The sequence below is a fragment of the Schistocerca piceifrons genome, chromosome 4, assembly GCF_021461385.2.
Source record: "Schistocerca piceifrons isolate TAMUIC-IGC-003096 chromosome 4, iqSchPice1.1, whole genome shotgun sequence".
NCBI lineage: Eukaryota > Metazoa > Arthropoda > Insecta > Orthoptera > Acrididae > Schistocerca > Schistocerca piceifrons.
The window spans coordinates 390422978-390444081 of NC_060141.1; the positions used below are offsets into that span (position 1 = coordinate 390422978).

Consider the following 21104-nt stretch of genomic DNA (forward strand, 5'->3'; position numbering starts at 1 on the left):
GTTGTTTCTTTCTTACAATTGCTACGCCACTAACGGAGTGGTTCCGCTCCCCGTCCGCCATTAGCGCCTGAGCATCTGATAGCGGTCGTTCTCGGTGGAAGTGATCGCGATAAATAAGTTGTGCACGTAAGAAGTTTATTAGAAAATTAGTTTGTGTTTAATAAGAGTATGGTACTAGAAAAAATATATTGATGTGGGTTTTAGTGGATACAATCTGAAATCGATTGTATATCATAAATTGTGTAATTCACTGAGAAATAAAGCTCATATACTTTTTAAGACTTTCCCTGTCGTTCTTTTGTATTATTACACTCTAATGGCTGTATTAAGGAGTTCCAACTTTAAAATTCTGCCCTCGTTTCAGAATGCTCACATCTCATTTTCTGCAGCGTTCAAAGAAAGCCATCCCCCTTCTGCTTCGGCGCAATTTTGGTATAGTTGCACCTGCCCTCCAGAAGGCTACAGATCCGATTCAGCAGTTATTCATCGATAAAGTTAGAGATTATGCCAAGAGAAGCCAGTAAGTACTAAAAATTAAACGAATTTAAAATAGAAAGGAGCTAGATTATGTACTTGTATTACATTGCACCCTAATGCATCAAGTTCCTGGAGTAGTGATTAATTAGAAACGTAATGAATATAATAGCATTTCGTTCTGTAGGATGTAAAGGCAAGAACTTCGCAAATCTAGCTTTCACATTCGTTGGCTACTCCAACTCTCAACCAAATTATCATCTTGCAACCTATCATAGACCTCAAGATATGCTACAGGCAGTCTGTCACCACAACCAAGCTATCAGACAGGTCAACAAAATCTTTTTAGCCAGTTCTTGGAGCAATAGAAATCCTATCACTTCCAGGTACTATATGAAAAAGTCCAGATTTCTTTAGGTTTTGTTAATGTGTCAACAGCTGCAGAGGAGTCAGTTCTTACCTTTTGGGTATCGAGATATGAAACCACTTGAAGAAAATAGCATGAGTGTAATTTGAGTGCAAGGATCACAGCAAAATTATGATTATGTGAAATTAACTCCATTTGCGTAAGGCAAATGCCTGTGGTTGCTCAAAGCACTACTCAGATTAAATTCCGTGCAGTTTTGATATGATATTCCGATTTTATGTGGGCTGTATTTCGTAGCTTACCTCTGCCCTCCTTTGCTAGACTTACACCCTCCAGTATCTTACATTAGCGGCACTCTGTTGAGATTTTCCATTGTGACCTCCACCAAATTACAATGTATTTGATACTAGCAGAGGTATTGGATGTATTTCCAAACAATCTACACAGAACTTCAAAATGAATATATATACACTAACTTGTATGGTATGTACAGATTATGCTTTGTTTGTGTGTAATACCTTGTGTATTACTTTACACATCTTTGTTTGGGTGGTGGCAAGTATGCCATTTGTGTAGGAATATATTGTAGAATGTATTGATCATTGATATCATACATCCATAATCAGAAATTGAAATAACTCAATGTTCATTTGGTTGCCTCTGTGTTATGTTTTTAAATGAGGATTGAAGTGGCATACCGAGCCCAAGGTCTTGATAAGATTGAAAGGTGACAATTGATTTTGCTTCCTCCTTTGTTTTATACAAACGTATCACAAAAGACCATGAAGGTTGAAGTAGACATTCAAGCTCACACTGAGGCTTGGCAACAGTTGATCTTTGTGTGAAAAATTCATGCCTGGAATTGGGGAAATGACAGTGGTGTATGAACTACCATCTGTCACACGTTATAATGTGGCTTGTGGAGAAAAGATGTAGACTGGTAGTGCACTGCTCTTGACAGACAGTGTTTCTCGTTTGAGGCCCAGTCTGCCTTCTAATTTTCACGTAACGTGTATTGAACAATGGTATACTTTGAAGTTTAAGATGTATAACAGAGGATGTGAAAAAATGCAGATTGCTACTTACCATAAAGAAGAAAGACACTCACATATAGCTAACGGCCACAGCGTTTGTCAATAAAACACACACACACAGACACACACACACACACACACACACACACACACACACACACACACACACACACACACACACACACAAGCAAGCACATCTCACGGACACATGACTGCCAGCCCCAGCATGTTGGGCCAGAGTTTATTTATCTAAATAACAAATAAAATGCAGATAGCACTGTAAAGCACAAGCTGCAAATTAGCAATAATTAGGAGTTAGGTGGCTTGTCTTTAGAATTACCATGCTTAAGAATGCCAAGCAGCCAATGTTTGGGACATTTGTTCATTGTGAGAGTAAAGGTGTTGCAAGGAAATTCCACTGATAGCTTAGAAAAACTCATTTCAATTGCATAGGTTAACTTCCTGTCACCTCTGTTCCACTAACAAGTCCCAAAAGGATACAGCTATCGGCAGGATTGAAAGTCTTCATAATTCACTATCAGGCTACTGATAACACAATGTTCACCACCACAGAATTACTGCCTAAAGACAGTAGATGTGATCCCAATGTTCAGTGCACAATATCTGTACTTATGTGTGGCATCACGTACTTTATCCTTGGCAACCATTTGCATATTTTTCTGCATGAACACTACTTCAGCTACTCTCTCTTCTGCAAATATGATGAAGTAAATTCTAGTACACAAACAGCATGTGAGGAAAAAGTGGTTAAACTAGACGAATATATTGTTAAAGAACTATTACTAAGATAGTGGATTCAGTCTGCATTTGCTATACTAATTAGGGTTATGCAATTAAAATACCCTGTAACTACAGGCATCCCTTTGGACTGAGTGCTTTAATCTCTATCCTACTTTGTCTTGGGAAATTGACTTTATGAACTAGGGACTAGGATTACCTACACTCTTGAAATAGAATACTTCTAGGCTTTTCAGGAATAAAGACTACGCCACACCTGGAACTAATGCGGTCACGTGACTGGGTAAACCATGTTCCATTTCAAAGTAGTGCACATTGTTATCTTGCAATGCAAAGACGAAAACTGTTCATAGAAAATACTTTCTGTTAACTTTATTACATTTATTACCAAGGAGAAAGGGGTGCGTGTGCTAACATCTAGGTGTAGAAAAAATATTTAAGTAGAGTAAGTCAGTGTTGTGCAAAATAAAATTACGAGGTAATGATGCTGAGAAGGATATGGTCGAAATTGAAAATCAATTACGTTGATGACATGGACCAGTGTGTTAGGCATTAATTTGCAATATTTTGAACAGTGCAAAGAAATACCAGTTTTGTATTTAAAATCAACACCTTTTGTTGCACAGAAGTGTGTTTCGAGGCTAACAGGAGAACTCTGAGAAAAATTATTCTGACTGTGGTATCTGGTCTTAAAAGATGTCAGAACAAATGAATCATCATATCCATGAACGAGATGCTTCAAAATGGGCATGGTACATTTGATTTTTATGAAAAATGAAATAACAATGGAAGCAGTCAGTGGTTAATAATGGCTCTCAGATTTTACACTGTTAGTATGTTAAAGTGTTGAGGGGAGTATTGTCAAACAAAAGTGCCAGTCAGTGTTTAATTATTGTGCTGTTGAAGGCTTTGACTTATAACTGTGTAGTGTGTGGTGCTGTCTCATTTGCAAGAATACCTCGGTGTATGCCATTAATGCTTTCCATCCCTGTTGCTTAGAAATAAATGACAGTGCCACCACTCTATCTAGACCTTCAGTTCACTCTGCAGGGTGATAAATTGGCTACTGGTAATGCAGGTGTGTCAGCTGTAATGATTACTGTGGTAGTTGGCAGCATTTTGAATAGAAACTGAAATCTCTTAATGCCTGTGAGAGCTCATAAAAATATTAATAATACAGTAGTTCCAATTATTCAGGTTATAGCTGACAGTACTGTGAGGTATTTGTAGATGTTACTGTTTAGTGATGGACTAAAATAATAGCGCAATAAAAAAAGAGGGGGGGGGGATTCACTGTAGTTTAAGGAGGAAATTAATAAGCTGTTAAAAAGAGAGAATAATATCTCAGGTTTAAAAGCAGCAACAGGCTTGCAGACAAATGTTAAATGTCTTTAAGAAGAGTTTGACTTCAAACTTCAAGGAATTCCAGAGCTACACACAAGCCACAAATCAGCTATAAAAACCAAGCAAGTTGTAGGTACAATCCTGCAATGCCTCAAAGACAGTCCCCTGCTGCTTTTACTGGTATGGAAATGAATTATTGGACCATAAATGCTATAATAATGATGTTCACTACTTCTTGTCACGCTTTCTTTGTAGTGTATTTTTTTTTTATTTATTTGTAACATGCTCTGTTACAATATTTGCAATACTACATACGTGTGTGTGTGTGTGTGTGTGTGTGTTGTGTGTGTGTGTGTGTGTGTGTGTGTGTGGTGGAAGGAAGGACCACCACCAATAGTGTCATGCCTTCACTTCATGAGACACTGCGGAGATGTTTGGTATTTAAACCAGAACATTGGCGCAAAGTCTGGTGATCAGGAATGCCACTGCCTCTCCTCCCCTTGCCAGATAAATACTGGCAGTGAAAATTTTTCCCGTGCTTTGTGTGTAGTGTGTGTGTGTGATTTTCTTGTTTCTGGATTGACTAATTTTTATGCAAAACAGGAAGGTGTAGGTATAGCACCTTTAGTTCAACTGGCTGTGAATGATGGTATCCCTGTTACACACAGAATATACTACAGATCTAGCCTGATTCTTGATAAATTTTCATTTGGGTATTCCTATAATAATAGAGCCTGTCTCATGTTAACAGGTCATCTACACCCTTCCTCTTTTAATAAGGCTGTTCTCAGATACTACATGCAGGTGATGTCTTGTTAGATTGTAAATGTATCTTGTTTCAAATACAATGAATACTCTGTAAAAATCAGTGTGACTTGGTGGTGTCAGATTACAGATTAAGAAAACTGTGTTTATACTCTCAGTTGGTCTTAGGATTCTTTTTTGTTGATCATTTGTTTTGCTTCTGACAAGCATTTGTAGATGTGAAAGTTGACTAGTTGGGCTGTGGTTTGACATCCACATCTTGCTGTTGGTTGGCAAATAACTGGCCTGGATAAGTAAGTTCAATGGTAGGAGGAATGCAATAGCATGCCAGTTTTAATAGAGCCATCCATGGGTAATGATTGCAATGTGATGTTCAAACCAGCTTTTTGGTTTGATGACAGCTTTACCTTTCCTTTATGGTTTGCTTTGGTATTTGGTGTAGAGAATTCCACAATACTTATAAATTTCCACAAATGAGATTCTTAATCTTATTTGTTGTGTTGTTAATACATTATATGCTTTATAATTTTGAAAACCTTTACTGAGGTTCATTTTGTTACTTAGTTACGGCAATACATTGTGTGTGATTACCAGACTAGATATTCACTTGGGTTGAAGATGACTGGTATAATTGTCCATTGTGTCTTTAATGCAGGGAGGTGGTTACCAGAGGTTCCTATGCCAGTGTGTTGCTTGTAAATTATAGGTTACTAAAGTTCCCGAGACATTAACACCAAGCACAGGCATCTTGCACATTGTGGACAGCATTTGGAATAGTAGCGTATCCTGATGTTTATTGAACATTACTGTAATTAGACATCTGGAGAGGACTGAACAAATGAACACCCATTTCCTAAAATAAAGATAAAAGTAATGTAACTTAAAAACATTTATATGTAAAATAAATAATGTAAATTTTCATGTACAAAAGTAAAGAGCAGCAGCTTTCTAAATAGTTGTGATTTAGTAGTTACCTGACAATGTCCTCCCAGTGCTACAGGTTAGGCATCAGATCTAGTGCATCCAGGGCTCATGCATCCATCAGTGAAGCCAGTAGATTTTTGTCTGTTGAATTATAATAGCATGCAGTTTAAAACTGAAACTTGGTCAAAAACAGTCCAAACATTGTGATGCCACATGTTTGACTTTATCCTCCAGTGACACGATGTTAGTGGTCAAAGAATGTTGAATGTCGTGCAGCTTTGCCCTATATTAATCAGTTTAACTTCAGTATACTGGATTTACAAGCAGTGCCAGTCAGTTCTTTCAACAGTATGAATGTCTGAAATCATTCATTCTCACCATTCATTGCCACAGCAGTTAACACATTGCATTCATGTTTAAATTTATATCTCACCATTCTGGTTAACATTTTTCGTGGTTTCCTTAAACAACTTCAGGCGAATGTACATGTTTCCTCCAGCACTTTGATAGCCAATTCCTGATTCTTTCAGATAAAATGGAAGACATAGATGAAACCAAGGCTGAGAGCAATGAATGACAGTGTGAAATTTGGAATAGATAATTGCATTAAGAAGAGAGGTGGAATGACAATTTTCAGTTGCATAAAAGCTTTGACCATTGCTGAAGTATTTCTTATAAAAACTGGGTCTCTTTTGACCAGTTGACACTTAAACCACCATCTGTCACCTGTATGTGCTTGATTATTATTGATTGTGCAAGTCATTTGTAAGATTTTATTAATGAATTTAGTGTATTTTAGCTCATCCAGGATTTTCATAGCTTTATGCCATTGCATTTCTTAATTTTTGATACTTCCACAGGGCAGCAGGAGGAAAATTAGTGGATATGACTCCTGAAATAGAACGTGAATGGAAAGCAGAACTGGAAAAGGTAGCAAAGCAGTTTGGTGGCAAGCCTGGTGAAGATATGACAAAATTCCCAGCTTTCAAGTTCACAGGTTTGTGTTAATTGTAACTTTCATATGAAAAGCAGAAAAACTTACTCATTTTAGTTATTAATTGAGGTACTTTTAAGCAGTGACTATATTTGACTTTATTTTATTTGTTTCAGATCCAAAGATTGATCCTATCAACATGTCCTAATTGTATGGAAATCAACTCAGTTAGTGTTAATTCTCATTGTAAATATTGATTAAATAAATGTTGTTAATATCAGATATCTGAAACCTATCATATTACATTTATTTTGTGTTAATTAGAAAATGTGAAGACTCATAGAGGAAGTAGGCCTAAGTGTAAAGCTGCTATTAATCCAGAAGTTGGTTTGAAGAAAGTGATCTTCACCAGGTGTGGACCTAGTGCTCTTGCTTTCACTGACTTGCACATCCAATTAAATGGAGACTTACAGCTTAATGTGGGACACAGTGCAGCTAGGCATCTTCCGCGTATATAAAGTATTCCCAGAGGTAAAGTAAGTGATAAAATTTGTAGGAATCACTGAAAACCAAATCTCAAGCTTATGGATTTGAAACTGACACCTACTTACCCACTGAGTTGTGCAAAATTAAATTGTATGACAAATAGGATAGTTGGTTTTGTAGTAAAGCATAATTTGGGAGTTTGGATCAATATATTTCTGCTTCAGCCACCAAGATTTCAGCATTTTTATGAAAGGGAATTACTTTTGGTGTCATTATAGCTAAATATCTAACTGAAAGTACTTAAAATGTAATACTGCATAATTTTAGAGTGCTGCCTTTGTCTGGTACAAGTGTTTACAGTAATAATGTAATTGTTTTGGTGTGCAGCTGACAGCACTGTGAAGTGTTAATGGGCTCAAATTAAGAGGTGTAACTGAACCAACAACTTCATTAACAATTTGTCACCCAAATATTGTTCAGGAGTATTTTTATGGTTGCCTTCTCATGTTTTCTGGGTGCAGTGGACCTGCAATGCAGTGCCGCTCCTTGTACTATGGGACTACTTCATTGTCTGCAGAGGGTCACGGGTTCTAAGTGAGCTCCAGACTATATAAACTAACTACAAAATCATGTAACCACTTCTGAAGAACTTTTCTGTATTTGGTTGTTCATGTGTTTAACAGTTACAGCATTAGGTGACAAATATCTTATTATCCAGAACAACATATCTTATGTGAATCTCAGAACAGAACACAGGAGAAAGACATATATCTCACTTTGGCTTCTGTCATGTAATTTTTTTTTTTCTGCTCCTCTTGTTCTCTGCCTTCCAAAACATCACCAAGCCGCATTGCCCAAGCATATGTGACCCATTCACAGGAAGTGAAGACACTCAGTTGGTGGTGTTCCTTGGTAACATTCTGTGCTCTTGTGTCACAGTCTGTACATTGGCAAACGCTATGTGTGTGCAGAAAAAATTCTTTATGCACTAACTATGTAAACATTTTTACATGAACATCTTTCATCTGATTGTGAGGAAGAGATGGAACAACCTGTTACACCATAATTTCTATAGCTTTCTAAAGTAATATTTGACAGAGGCTTACAAAATTGAGATGCTGAAAATTTGTTTTGAAATTTTAATCCCAATTCAGCTTGCTTATACAGACAAAAGTATTGGAAAATGCTGTGTTACAGGCTTTCTGTATGATATTATTGCCTGCAAAGATTATTTTGGTTCAAGGTAGTATCCAAGGTCACAGAAAGGAAGAGTTTGGATATGACTGATGAAATAGTTTTTAGATTACATGAGAAATTGGCCATGATATTTTTTTATTGCTAGTCAGAATCAATTTTAGATTACATGAGAAATTGGCCATGATATTTTTTATTGCTAGTCAGAATCAATTACATTTTCCAACTTTCTTCAAACTGATACTAAATATATAAGTGTGTGTGTGTGGTGAAGCAGAATTAGAGTTTAGCTTCCGATTACTTTTCTGCCTGCTTCCCTCCCTAGCTCCTCACTGGGTACACCCTTGTTTTATTACCTACCTCTTGTAGGCATTTCCATATTTTCTTCCATAAGTTGTCTGCATGCTTTCTCTTTGTCATCCATGTGGAACTAGCCAGTATTATTTTTTTTACTTCCTGAGGGTTCGCCTTTAAGTAGTTTTTAAACTCTTTGAAATTTCCTACTGTTGGTAGAGTGTATTGCATCTGTCCCCTTGTATTGATGACTGACCTGTGATCTTTGACATACTTACTGCCATTACTGCTGCTGTAAACTCCCAAGATATTCAAAATTTGATGTGTACAAAGTTTTTGTTGGTTGGGCTTTTGTGATATCTCCTTTTCATTATTGTATGTTAGAATTTGTACTTGGGTGTAGTTACTTTTATATCAGCGGCACTTGGTAGGTGACTTGGGTTGCCACTTAAGGAGCCTGTCTGGAAAAGAATATCTGCAGGAGCACACTTACTTGGTTCCAAGTATTCAAATTAAAGAAATTTCTGTGTCGTATGGTGAGTGAAATAACACTGACCATGCTTGTTAGTTCAGTGCAGTGGTCATGCTCGTCTCCAGTTAAATTTCTGACATCTTCATTTTGCACATGAAAAGTTTATTCATGTAATGAGGAGGACAGAGTCAGCCAGTTATGTAATCGACGTTTTCAACTTTTATGAAAGTTAGCAGATACACTTGAAAGTAGTGCCTGTTAAAATGCTTCAGTTTGTATTCATTAGTGAGAAGCTAAATGTCTTAATTGTATCAGAATGAAAAATGCCTTGAGAAAAACAGAAATAAGAGACAGTGGGGCTGCCCTGTAGGTGTAATTCTTGTACTGCCGGTAGACATATCCAAATATGGAAGAAAATAATTCTAGCTTTTGGAATTATTCATTCCGTCTCCAGAGGGAGAGAGATAGATTTGTTATGGGAAGGTTAAAGTGGAGGGGCAGTCAGCTTCTTCTCATTTCCACCGGTTTCATTCTGATTTACCATAAGAACACATTTTGTTCTTGTTGTCACAGCCTTTGTAGTTCTTGCAGTAACAATAATCCGGATAATTGACTAATCTGGCCTTGTAACATAGCCATCGTGGCAATATTCTGTTGATGCTGTATACAGCTAAAAGTAAGGATAAAGTCAGGAATTGTATTTCCTGAGGACATGCAGCTCTAACGTATGTTTGAATGATGATTGCTTTCTCTTCACTAAAATAATTCCCCATTTCAACCTCTGAGCGAGATTTAAAAAAAAAAAGACTGGCACTCTATGGGTCAGAGTTTGGTATATTAGAAGTCTTAAAAAGATTGATAGATTGGAGAATATGAAGAGAGAAATAGATAGATTGAAGTTATAATTAGTGATGTATAATAGCAGGAAAAGGCAGACTTTTGGTCAGGTCAGTATAGCATTGTCAATATGAAATCGAACAGGAGTAGGTCTGATAATTTAAGTGTTGTAGATGCATTGTCAAACCCAAGAGCCACCACAGCGGTTAAAGTGTATGTGGCTAATAGCTCTACAGATGATGAGATTTTTAAAGTAAGGAAAATATTGTTTGGTTGAAGGAGGGAGACATTTAATTGTAATGGATGATTGGAATTAATTAGTATAAAAAGAAGGAAGGGATAAATATTTGGAAACGTGGTCCTTGGGAAAGGAATGAAAGCAAAATCTGCATGATAGAATTATGCTCAGAGCACAGTTTACTCATTGCAGAAACTTGGCTTAAGAGCCACTAAAGAAGGTTGTATTGATGGAATAGGCCTGAAGATAGTGAAAAGTTCCAGGCAGATTATGTAGTGATAAGAAAGATTTAGAAACCAAATTTTGAATAGTGGCCCATTTCTAGGAGCATTTGTGGACTCTTGACTGCAGTGAAACAGTTATGAATTGCAGAAAAAGCTAAAGAAATTACAGAAAGTTTGGAAATTAAGATGTGACCTGGACAAATTCAGAGACCCAGAGGTGGTTGAGAGTTTCACAGGGAACATTGTGTAATGATTAATGGAAACAGAAAAAGAAGACAAATTGGTAGTTTTCTGAGAAGGCAGCCATGGATCACATGGGCAACAAGGCAATGGCCAGTAGAAACTCTTGGATAATGTATTAGATATTGAATTTATAATATAATTCGCTTTCCTTCTTATCGTATTCAGTAAGTCTCTGTTGATCTGGGCTTCTGAGTGCCTTTTCCATAGCTTTCCCATGTTCTGAACACTGCCACTCCTCTTCCTTCAACCCTTTCCTTTCCCTTGTGCCAGAAAAAGGAGCCAGTGGCTCCAAAAACTTGCACATTTCCATAGCTGTAATGTTTTTCCCCTGCCACCATTTTGTGAGCAGAATTTTTTATCCATCCAATTGTTGTTGTTGTTGTTGTTGTTTTCAGTCAATAGAGTGGTTTGATGCAGCTCTCTATACTACTCTATCCTGTGCAAGCCTCTTCATTTCTGAGTAACTACTGCAATCTACATCTTTCTGAATCTGTTTAGTGTATTCATCTTGTGGTCTCCCTCTACGATTTTCACCCTCCGCAGTTCCCTCCAATACTAAATGGATGATACCTTGATGCCTCAGAATGCATCCTACCAATCAATCCCTTCTTCTAAAGTTGACCCACAAATTCCTCTTCTCCCCAATTCTATTCAGCACCTCCTCATTAGTTATGTGATCTAATCATCTAATCTTCAGCGCTCTTCTGTAGCACCGCATTTCGAAAGCTTATATTCTCTTCTTGTCTAAACTATTTACTGTCCATGTTTCACATCCACACTTGGATACACTCCATACAAATATTTCTAGGAAAGACTTCCTGATGCTTAAATCTATACTTAATTTTTATACGAATGTCTCTTCTTCAGAAATGCTTTCCTTGCCATTGCCAGTCTACATTTTATACCCTCTCTACTTTGACGATCATCAGTTATTTTGCTCCCCAAACAACAAAACTCATCTACTATTTTAAGTGTCTCATTTCCTAATCTAATTCACTCAGCATCACCTGATTTAATTTGACTACATTCCATTATCTTCGTTTTGCTTCTTATATCCTCCTTCCAAGGCACTGTCCATTCCGTTCAGTTCCTCTCCCAGGTCCTTTCCTGTCTCTGACAGGCCGGCCGCGGTGGTCTCGCGGTTAAGGCGCTCATTCCGGAACCGCGCGACTGCTACGGTCGCAGGTTCGAATCCTGCCTCGGGCATGGATGTGTGTGATGTCCTTAGGTTAGTTAGGTTTAAGTAGTTCTAAGTTCTAGGGGACTGATGACCACAGATGTTAAGTCCCATAGTGCTCAGAGCCATTTGAACCATTTGTCTCTGACAGAATTACAATGTCATTGGCAAATCTTACTGCTTCCTCAGTATACAGATTGAACAACATCGGGGACAGGCTGTCTCACTCCCTTCTCAACCATTGCTTCCCTTTCTGTGAAAATTGCAAATAGCCTTTCGCTACCTGTATTTTTCACCTGTCATCTTCACAATTTGAAAGAGAATATTCCAGTCAACATTGTCAAAAGCTTTCTCCAAGTCTAAGAAATGTAGGTTTGCCCTTCCTTAATCTGTCTTCTAAGATAAGACATAGGGTCAGTATTGCCTCACGTATTCCACCATTTCTACGGAATCCAAAATGATCTTTTCTGAGATCGTCTCCTACCAGCTTTTCCATTTGCCTGTAAAGAATTCGTGTTGGTATTTTGCAGTCGTGACTTATTGAACTGATGGTTTGTTAATTTTCACAACTGTCATCACTTGCTTTCTTTGGGATTGCAATTATTATATTCTTCTCGAAGTCTGAGGCTGTTTCGTCTGACTCGTACATCTTGCTCACCAGATGGTAGACTTTTGCCATGGCTGGCTCTTCAAAGACTATCAGTAGTTCTAATCGAATGATGCCGACTCCCGGGGCCTCGTTTCGACTTCGGTCTTTCAGTACTCTGTTAAACTCTTTATGCAGTATCATATCTCCCATTTCATCTTCATCTACGTCCTCTTCCATTTCCATTCCTCAAATACATCGCCCTTGTATAGACCCTCTATATACTCCTTCCACCTTTCTGCCTTCCCTTCTTTGCTTAGAACAGGTTTTCCATCTGAGTCCTTGATATTCATACAAGTTGTTCTCTTTTCTCCAAAAGTCTCTTTACTTTTCCTATAGGCAGTATCCTTCTTACCCCCAAGTGATATATGCCTCTGCATCCTTACATTTGTCCTGTAGCCATCCCTACTTAGGCATTTTGCACTTCCTGTCGATCTCATTTTGAGACGTTTGTATTCCTTTTTGCCTGCTTCATTTGATGCATTTTTATGTTTTCTCCTTTCATCAATTAAATTCAATCTCTTTTCTTTTACCCAAGGATTTCTACTAGCCCTCATCTTTTTACCTACTTGGTCCTCTGGTGCCTTCACTATTTCGTCTCTCAAAACTACCCAGTCTCCTTCTACTGTATTGCTTTCCCCTGTTCTTGTCAATTGTTCCTTAAAGTTCTTTTTCTGAAACTATCTATAACCTCTGGTTCTTTCAGTTTATCCAAGCCCCATCTTAAATTACTACCTTTTTGCTGTTTCGTCAGTTTTAATCTACAGTTCATAACCAGTAGATTATGGTCAGAGTCCACATCTGCCCCTGGAAATGTCTTATAATTTAAAACCTGGCTCCTAAATCTCTGTCTTACCATTATATAATCCACCTGAAACCTTCCAGTGTCTCCAGACCTCTTCCAAGTATGCAACCTTCTTTCGTGATTCTTAACTTAAGCTCCATGCAAAATTCTAGTAGGTGGCTTCCTCTTTCATTCCTTACCCCCATTCCATAGTCACGTACTAGTTTTCCTTCTCTTCATTTTCCTGGTATTGACTATTAAATTTTTGTCTCCCTTCACTATCTGAATAATTTCTTTTATCTCCTGATACATTTCTTCAATCTCTTCATCATCTGGGTAGCTAGTTGGCATACAAACTTGTACTACTGCAGTAGGTGTGGGCTTTGTGTTTATCTTTGCTACAACAATGGGTTCACTATTCTGTTCATTGTAGCTTACCCTTGTTCCTAGTTTTTTATTCATTATTAAACCTACTCCTGCAATACCCCAATTTGATTTTGTATTTATAACTCTGTATTCAAGTGACCAGAAGTCCTGTACCTCCTGCCACCAAACTTCACTAATTCCCACTATATCTAACTTCAACCTATCCATCTCCCTTTTTAAATTTTCTAACCTGCCTACTTGATTAAAGGATTTGACATTCCAGGCTCTGATCCATAGAACACCATTTCTCCCTCCCTCTCTCTCTCTCTCTCTCTCTCTCTCTCTCTCTCTCTCTCTCTCTCTCTCTCTCTCTCTCGATAACAGAATCCTCCTGAGTAGTCCCTACCTGGAGATCCAAATGGGGGACTATTCTACCTCTGGAATATTTTACCTAAGAGGACGCCATCATCATGTGACCATACAGTAAAGCTGCATGCTTTCTGGAAAAATTATGGCTGTAATTTCCATCTTGCTTTCAGCCGTTTGCAGTATCAGAACAGCAAGGCTGTTTTTGTTAATGTTACAAGGCCAGATCAGTCAATCATCCGACTATTGCCCCTACAACTACTGTAAAGGCTGCTGCCCATCGTAAGGAACCACATGTTTGTCTGGCCTCTCAACAGATGTCCTATGTTGTTGCGTCTGTGAGGCTGCCTGTATCGCTGAGGCACATAAGCCTCCCCACCAACGGCAAGGTCCATGGTTCATGGGAGGAGGATCCAATTATGTATTCAAAAATTGGTTATTTTCGTTGATAGAGATATTGAATTTAATTGGCAGAAGGGGAAAATATAAAATTGCAGATAATGAGTAAAATGAAAGAGAATCAAAAAACCAAAAAATGTTCTGCAGAATGGCCAAGTAGGAATGACAAGAAGGTAATTGCAAGGCTGTAAAAGCATGCATGACTGTGGGAAAGATTCTATCATAATATAGGAAAATAGAAGAAAGCTTTGGATAAAAAAGTAGTAGTAAATGAATGTCAGGGATTCAGGTGGACAAGCACTAATAGCAAAGAAGGAAAGGCCAAAAGGTGGGAGGAATATATAGAAGGGAAGGAAAGATACCACAAGACAATATTATCGATGGGGAAGAGGCCATAGATTTAGATGAAATTGAAGGTATGATTATGAGTGGAATTTGACAAAATCATTAAAGAACTAAGAAGGAACAAGGCAATAGAAACAGTAACATATCTTCAGTGTTATTGAGATCCTTGGGAGAAATGACCATGACAAAGCTTTTCTACCTTTTTTGCAAGATATAATAATGGAAAATCTACGATAAAATAATGAAAATACAAGGGAAAGGCATCCACTCACCTCTAGTGGACCTATGCATGGAACACAGAAACACACAACAGGATACAGCACTCACATTGGCTTTCAAGCTTTTCTAGCAAAAGTATACACATTCACACACAAGTGTGCATTTAGGTGGTTGTGTGTATGAATAAGTGTACTTTGCTAGAAAAAGAGCAAGAGCTTGAAAGCTAGCACGAAAACATCGTTTTTCTTTAGTATGTGCTCCACAGACTGGTCTGCAAAAGGTGAGTGGTTACCTTTCCCTTATTTTACGTATTGCTCCATCCAGGAATTTCCATTATTTTTGAACCCTATTAAATAGCGTAGACTGGTACTCACCACATAGTATGGTTGTTTAGCGGCAAACAATTAAATTGAAAGGAGACTAGTAGATATTATCAGCTATGGGACTAAGTTCTCTGCAGGTGCCCCCCCCCCCCCCCCCCTCCCCCCCCCCCACACACACACAGAGCCACTGCTGTGTGCCCAGGTCAGTCTGTCATCTACAGTGGTTCTCTCTCTCTCTCTCTCTCTCTCTCTCTCTCTCTCTCTCTCTCTCTCTCTCTCTCTCTCTCTCTCTCTCTGTGTGTGTGTGTCTGTTTTATGCAAGACATATAAGACAGACAAAATACATCCACACTTACTTTGTAATACCAATTTCAAGAACTGGTGTGATTGTTACCAAATGATCAGTTTAATAAGCCATGGCTGCAAAATACTAACACAAATTAACAATAATGTTAGTCAATAATGGGCCTGCAACTTAGGAGGTTAGCCTAAAGAAAGGGAAATCTACATTTCAGCATTTGTTTTGTTTGAGACAACATTTGATGATTGTGACTGGAATACACTCATTGACATTTTTATAGTAGAAGGGTAGAAAACTCTGGGGGCAAAAGGTTATTCTGAGTACATACAGAAACCAGACCAGTTACAACAGTCGATGGTTATGAAAGCAAAGCAGTAGGTGAGAAGGGAGTGAGCGTTTATGACTGGGAAAGACAGCTGTCATATATGGGAAAATTAATGAAACCTTTTGTGAAAAAGAAATGCCATATGAATATCAAAAGTTTAAATGGAAAGCCAGTACTAAGCAAAGAAAGGAAGGCTGAAATGTAAAATGAATATGTGGCAGGGAAGGAAAGGTATTAGAAAACAATATTATGATAAGGGAAGTTGTAGATGATCCAGGATGTTATTCAGTTTACAATAAACAAGCTATGGAAAAAGAGGAGTAAAAACTTGCAAGGTTAACTGATGACATTTTAATTTGTTAAGTAATGGCAAAGGATACGGAAGATCAGTTAAAAATAATGGATACGGCCTTGAAAAGAAGGTGTGAGATGAACAACAACAAAATTATAAACCAAGGTAATGGAGGTGTAGTAAAATTATGATGCTCAGGGCATCAGATTAGGAAATGAGACCCCAAAAGTATGAGATCAATATTTGGGCAGCAGAACACTAATGATGACTGAAGTAGAGAGCACATAAAACGAACACGCCAAAGCATCAAAAGCATTTCTGAAAACGATATTTTAACATCCAATATAAACTGAAGTGATAGCAAGTATTTTTGTGGAGTGTAGCCATATTTGGAGATGGAACATATAAGGTGAAGACAGTAGCTTTCGAAATGTGTTGCTAGAGGCAAATACTTGTCAGTGGCTAGATCAGGTAAGTAATGAAGAGATACTGTTTTGAAAGAAATTTACGACACAACTTCCCTAAAAGAATGGATAAGCTGATACGGTGTATCGTAAGGCATTAAGGAATATTCCATTTGTTAATGGAGCAAAGATGTGGGTGGTGGGGAGGTAAAAACTATAGAGAGACCGAGAACTGGCTACAATAAGCATGTTCAGATGGATGAGGTTACAGCACTTGCAAAGAGATGAACAGTCTAGCACGGAGTAGACTACTGTGGAAAATTGCATCAAATGAAGCTTCAAACTGAAGACCATGATGATGATTGTTATTTGAATAGATAAAAAAGAAATGGGGAAGGAGCGGGGACAGTTGGATGGATAAGGGACAAACAGTGGAGTCAAGGAACTAAACGAGGAATTCACTAGGAATGAAAACTAACAAGGAATGCAGAAACACTGATGCAGCCTAATGGAAGCATGGTGAGACTTATCCGACCATGCTGCACTTCCATATCGATAATCATTGATCTGTGTGTAATATGCTGTTAATAGCAAATTGCTTTCTCCACTGTCGTTTTGACTGTCACCAAAAGAAAAGGTAACATTTGTTTGGACATGCAGCTGGCTTTTGAAACGAAAAGCTCAGTAGTGGGCTGTGTTTAAATTACAAATATGATTTCCTAAATTACCTACACATGCATGAAGACTTCATATAAATCTCCTGTAAAGATCCCACCATTTTATAGAAACGTTTTAAAAGATTCAGAAAAAAAGAATGTTTCATGTATTTTCAGCTTCAAGTAGGAGTTACAACGCCCTCAAAGGTGTTCTTTTACTCTCCTCAGACTCTTGGCCATGTAATTCCAGACCTGTCAAGTGCAGTTGAATATATGAAACTAAGAAAATGAAATACATTTTAATATTAAGCATTTTAGGGACTTAACTGAGACATAGGTTGCTCAACCAGTTGTATTTATTTAGCATGCTGCAGATTAATGGTAAATATAATTGTGCATTTTCAGAGTTGTGCTCTCACTATGTAGCTGTCAGCGATTAAATAACGAATCAGAAGTACTTCAAAATTTCAAACTAGCAGTGATAAAGTAAATGTCAAATTTATAATTTTACTTTTATGGTGACAAATGCTGTTCTTCATAGCTTTGGTGTTTATTCTCACTGTTGTCTTTAATCATTCCTCTTTAGTTTGTACACTCTTGTTCAGAAAAACAGAACACCTCGATTGATTAGGTGTTGCCTAGTAGGCACAGGGTCCAACATGGGCGCTGATAACTTGTTCCATGTGTGATTGCATCAATGCGTATTAGGTGTGAATGGCAACCTGTGGTATAGCCATCCGTGCTGCATCCACATGGTTCCAATGTTCATCTGTATCAGTTGGCATTGGGCCACAGTGTCGCACCCATCATTTTATAATAGCCCATACATTTTCGGTTGGCGACAAGTCTGGTAATATGGCAGGCCAGGGCGAAAGGCTGACATCCTGTGACACCAAGAAGGCAAGTGTTCATGCAGCAACATGTGATCGTGCATTGTCTTGCTGAAAAATGATGTCTGGGGTGCTGTGCAGAAAGAGTATGGCTACAGGATGTCTTTAACATGGGCCACACTGGTTACAGGGCCTTGGACACACACCAACTGTGATTTGTGGTTGTACCCAATAGCACCCCACACCATAAGGCCTTCAGTTGGCACTGTATTTCTTTGTGAACGCAGTCGCTGTGATGCTGTTCCCTCTGTGTGTGATGAACAAAAATATTACAATCATTTTCAAACAAACAGAACCTGAATTCATCTGAAAACACTATCTGATGCCATTCCTGTCTCCAGTGGTGTTCCATACCCCATTGTCATCTAGCATGTTTCTGTGCATTTGTCAAAGGCAGGCGGAGAAGTCGATGATGTTCATGTATGGTCCCCATTCATCTGTATTTTTCATTTCCATTGTTTCCTTTATTTTGCTCCCACTGCTTCTATCTCCATCCTTCTCTCTTTCTTTTTTACTGCCACTCTGTCAATTACCAATCTATATCTCCTCTCTGGGGCTCCCATTGCCATAGTCTATATCCGTCTCTCTTTCACTGCCACTTTGTCTTTCCCATTGTCAGTGTGTCCTCTCTGTTTCTCTCCAACTAATGCTGTCTCCTGTCCCTACTACTGTCTCTCTCTCTCTCTCTCTCTCTCTCTCTCTCTCTCTCTCTCTCTCTCTCTCTCTCTGCTACACTCTTTCAGCACAAAAAAGCAATAATATGTTTGCATGGCAAAATTTTTGGTGAGGAAGGTGGAATGATAATTGAGGCAACTGGTTCCCCACTTTTCTGTCAGTCATTTAAAGAGGAACGTACACTCCTGGAAATGGAAAAAAGAACACATTGACACCGGTGTGTCAGACCCACCATACTTGCTCCAGACACTGCGAGAGGGCTGTACAAGCAATGATCACACGCACGGCACAGCGAACACACCAGGAACCGCGGTGTTGGCCGTCGAATGGCGCTAGCTGCGCAGCATTTGTGCACCGCCGCCGTCAGTGTCAGCCAGTTTGCCGTGGCATACGGAGCTCCATCGCACTCTTTAACACTGGTAGCATGCCGCGACAGCGTGGACGTGAACCGTATGTGCAGTTGGCGGACTTTGAGCGAGGGCGTATAGTGGGCGTGCGGGAGGCCGGGTGGACATACCGCCGAATTGCTCAACACATGGGGCGTGAGGTCTCCACAGTACATCGATGTTGTCGCCAGTGGTCGGCGGAAGGTGCACGTGCCCGTCGACCTGGGACCGGACCGCAGCGACGCACGGATGCACGCCAAGACCGTAGGATCCTACGCAGTTCCGTAGGGGACCGCACCGCCACTTCCCAGCAAATTAGGGACACTGTTGCTCCTGGGGTATCGGCGAGGACCATTCGCAACCGTCTCCATGAAGCTGGGCTACGGTCCCGCACACCGTTAGGCCGTCTTCCGCTCACGCCCCAACATCGTGCAGCCCGCCTCCAGTGGCGTCGCGACAGGCGTGAATGGAGGGACGAATGGAGACGTGTCGTCTTCAGCGATGAGAGTCGCTTCTGCCTTGGTGCCAATGATGGTCGTATGCGTGTTTGGCGCCGTGCAGGTGAGCGCCACAATCAGGACTGCATACGACCGAGGCACACAGGGCCAACACCCGGCATCATGGTGTGGGGAGCGATCTCCTACACTGGCCGTACACCACTGGTGATCGTCGAGGGGACACATCCAAACCGTCATCGAACCCATCGTTCTACCGTTCCTAGACCGGCAAGGGAACTTGCTGTTCCAACAGGACAATGCACGTCCGCATGTATCCCGTGCCACTCAACATGCTCTAGAACGTGTAAGTCAACTACCCTGGCCAGCAAGATCTCCGGACCTGTCCCCCATTGAGCATGTTTGGGACTGGATGAAGCGTCGTCTCACGCGGTCTGCACGTCCAGCACGAACGCTGGTCCAACTGAGGCGCCAGGTGGAAATGGCATGGCAAGCCGTTCCACAGGACTACATCCAGCATCTCTACGATCGTCTCCATGGGAGAATAGCAGCCTGCATTGCTGCGAAAGGTGGATATACACTGTACTAGTGCCGACATTGTGCATGCTCTGTTGCCTGTGGTTCTGTCAGTGTGATCATGTAAAGTATCTGACCCCAGGAATGTGTCAATAAAGTTTCCCCTTCCTGGGACAATGAATTCACGGTGTTCTTATTTCAATTTCCAGGAGTGTATTTGCATTTTTCTGCTGGTTCCATTTTCTCTGCTACAGCAGGATGTGCTGTGATTGTATGAAACAAATTCTATAGGTTAGTAAATTTTGACTGTTTATTTATATATTTCAACACATATAAACAAAAAATAGTTATGCATAATATAAGGTTAACATAAAATCGTTTGCCTATCATTTTTTCTGGATACTTCACTCATCAGGCAGTTAATCAAAAATTCCTGGCTTATGATTTGTGTGTTAAAAGTAGAAAAATATTGTTAGAAATATTTTACTGAATTTGCAGTCTTTCCAGTTTTATATAATGTTTGACATGTTAAGACCCTTTTTAGCCCATTTTTTGTTATTGCAGTACGACTTTGGGCAAATCTGTATCGGTGTGAAGTGAAGTGCCCATTAGACAGAGAGAGAGTGTCATAAAGTTTCATTGGTGAAAAAATGCTAACTAAAACATATTTTTCTGACCTCAGAACCCTTGCCATGTGTGCACTATGCCAGTTACAACTACTGTGCCGTTCAGACTGGGTATTATGTGCATAAGTATGGTAACTTTGGATGTCGGTAATGGATAATGATATTGAAAAAAGCTAGAAAGTTCCCCGAGAATGTCAGCTGCCGTGAACAGAAATTATAGAAGTGCCCATCCCCACAACTGTCAAAAATAGAATTTAATTGGATAGATAAATAATCTACTCACCAAGCAATGACAGTGGGAAACAGTTGGGTAGTCTCGGTCCGGCAAACAGTTTTAACCTGCCAGGAAGTTTCATATCAGCGC

At 39.3% G+C, this 21104-nt stretch overlaps 1 protein-coding gene across 1 annotated transcript; it reads left to right on the top strand.

Moving 5' to 3' along the window:
* Positions 1-40: 40 nt before the first annotated feature.
* LOC124796257 (ATP synthase-coupling factor 6, mitochondrial) lies at positions 41-6883 on the top strand. Its single transcript, XM_047260363.1, has 4 exons — positions 41-126; positions 365-520; positions 6528-6664; positions 6778-6883. The coding sequence occupies exons 2-4, from the start codon at positions 366-368 to the stop codon at positions 6807-6809; spliced, it is 324 nt and encodes a 107-aa protein (XP_047116319.1). The 5' UTR covers positions 41-126; position 365; the 3' UTR covers positions 6810-6883.
* Positions 6884-21104: the final 14221 nt, after the last annotated feature.

Excerpts from the sequence above, each read along its gene's own strand:
- LOC124796257 (XM_047260363.1), top strand. The coding sequence starts at position 366 with ATGCTCACATCTCATTTTCTGCAGCGTTCAAAGAAAGCCATCCCCCTT. Across the intron at positions 521-6,527 it reads GATTATGCCAAGAGAAGCCA|GGCAGCAGGAGGAAAATTAG; the intron begins GTAAGTACTAAA and ends ATACTTCCACAG. Across the intron at positions 6,665-6,777 it reads CCCAGCTTTCAAGTTCACAG|ATCCAAAGATTGATCCTATC; the intron begins GTTTGTGTTAAT and ends TATTTGTTTCAG.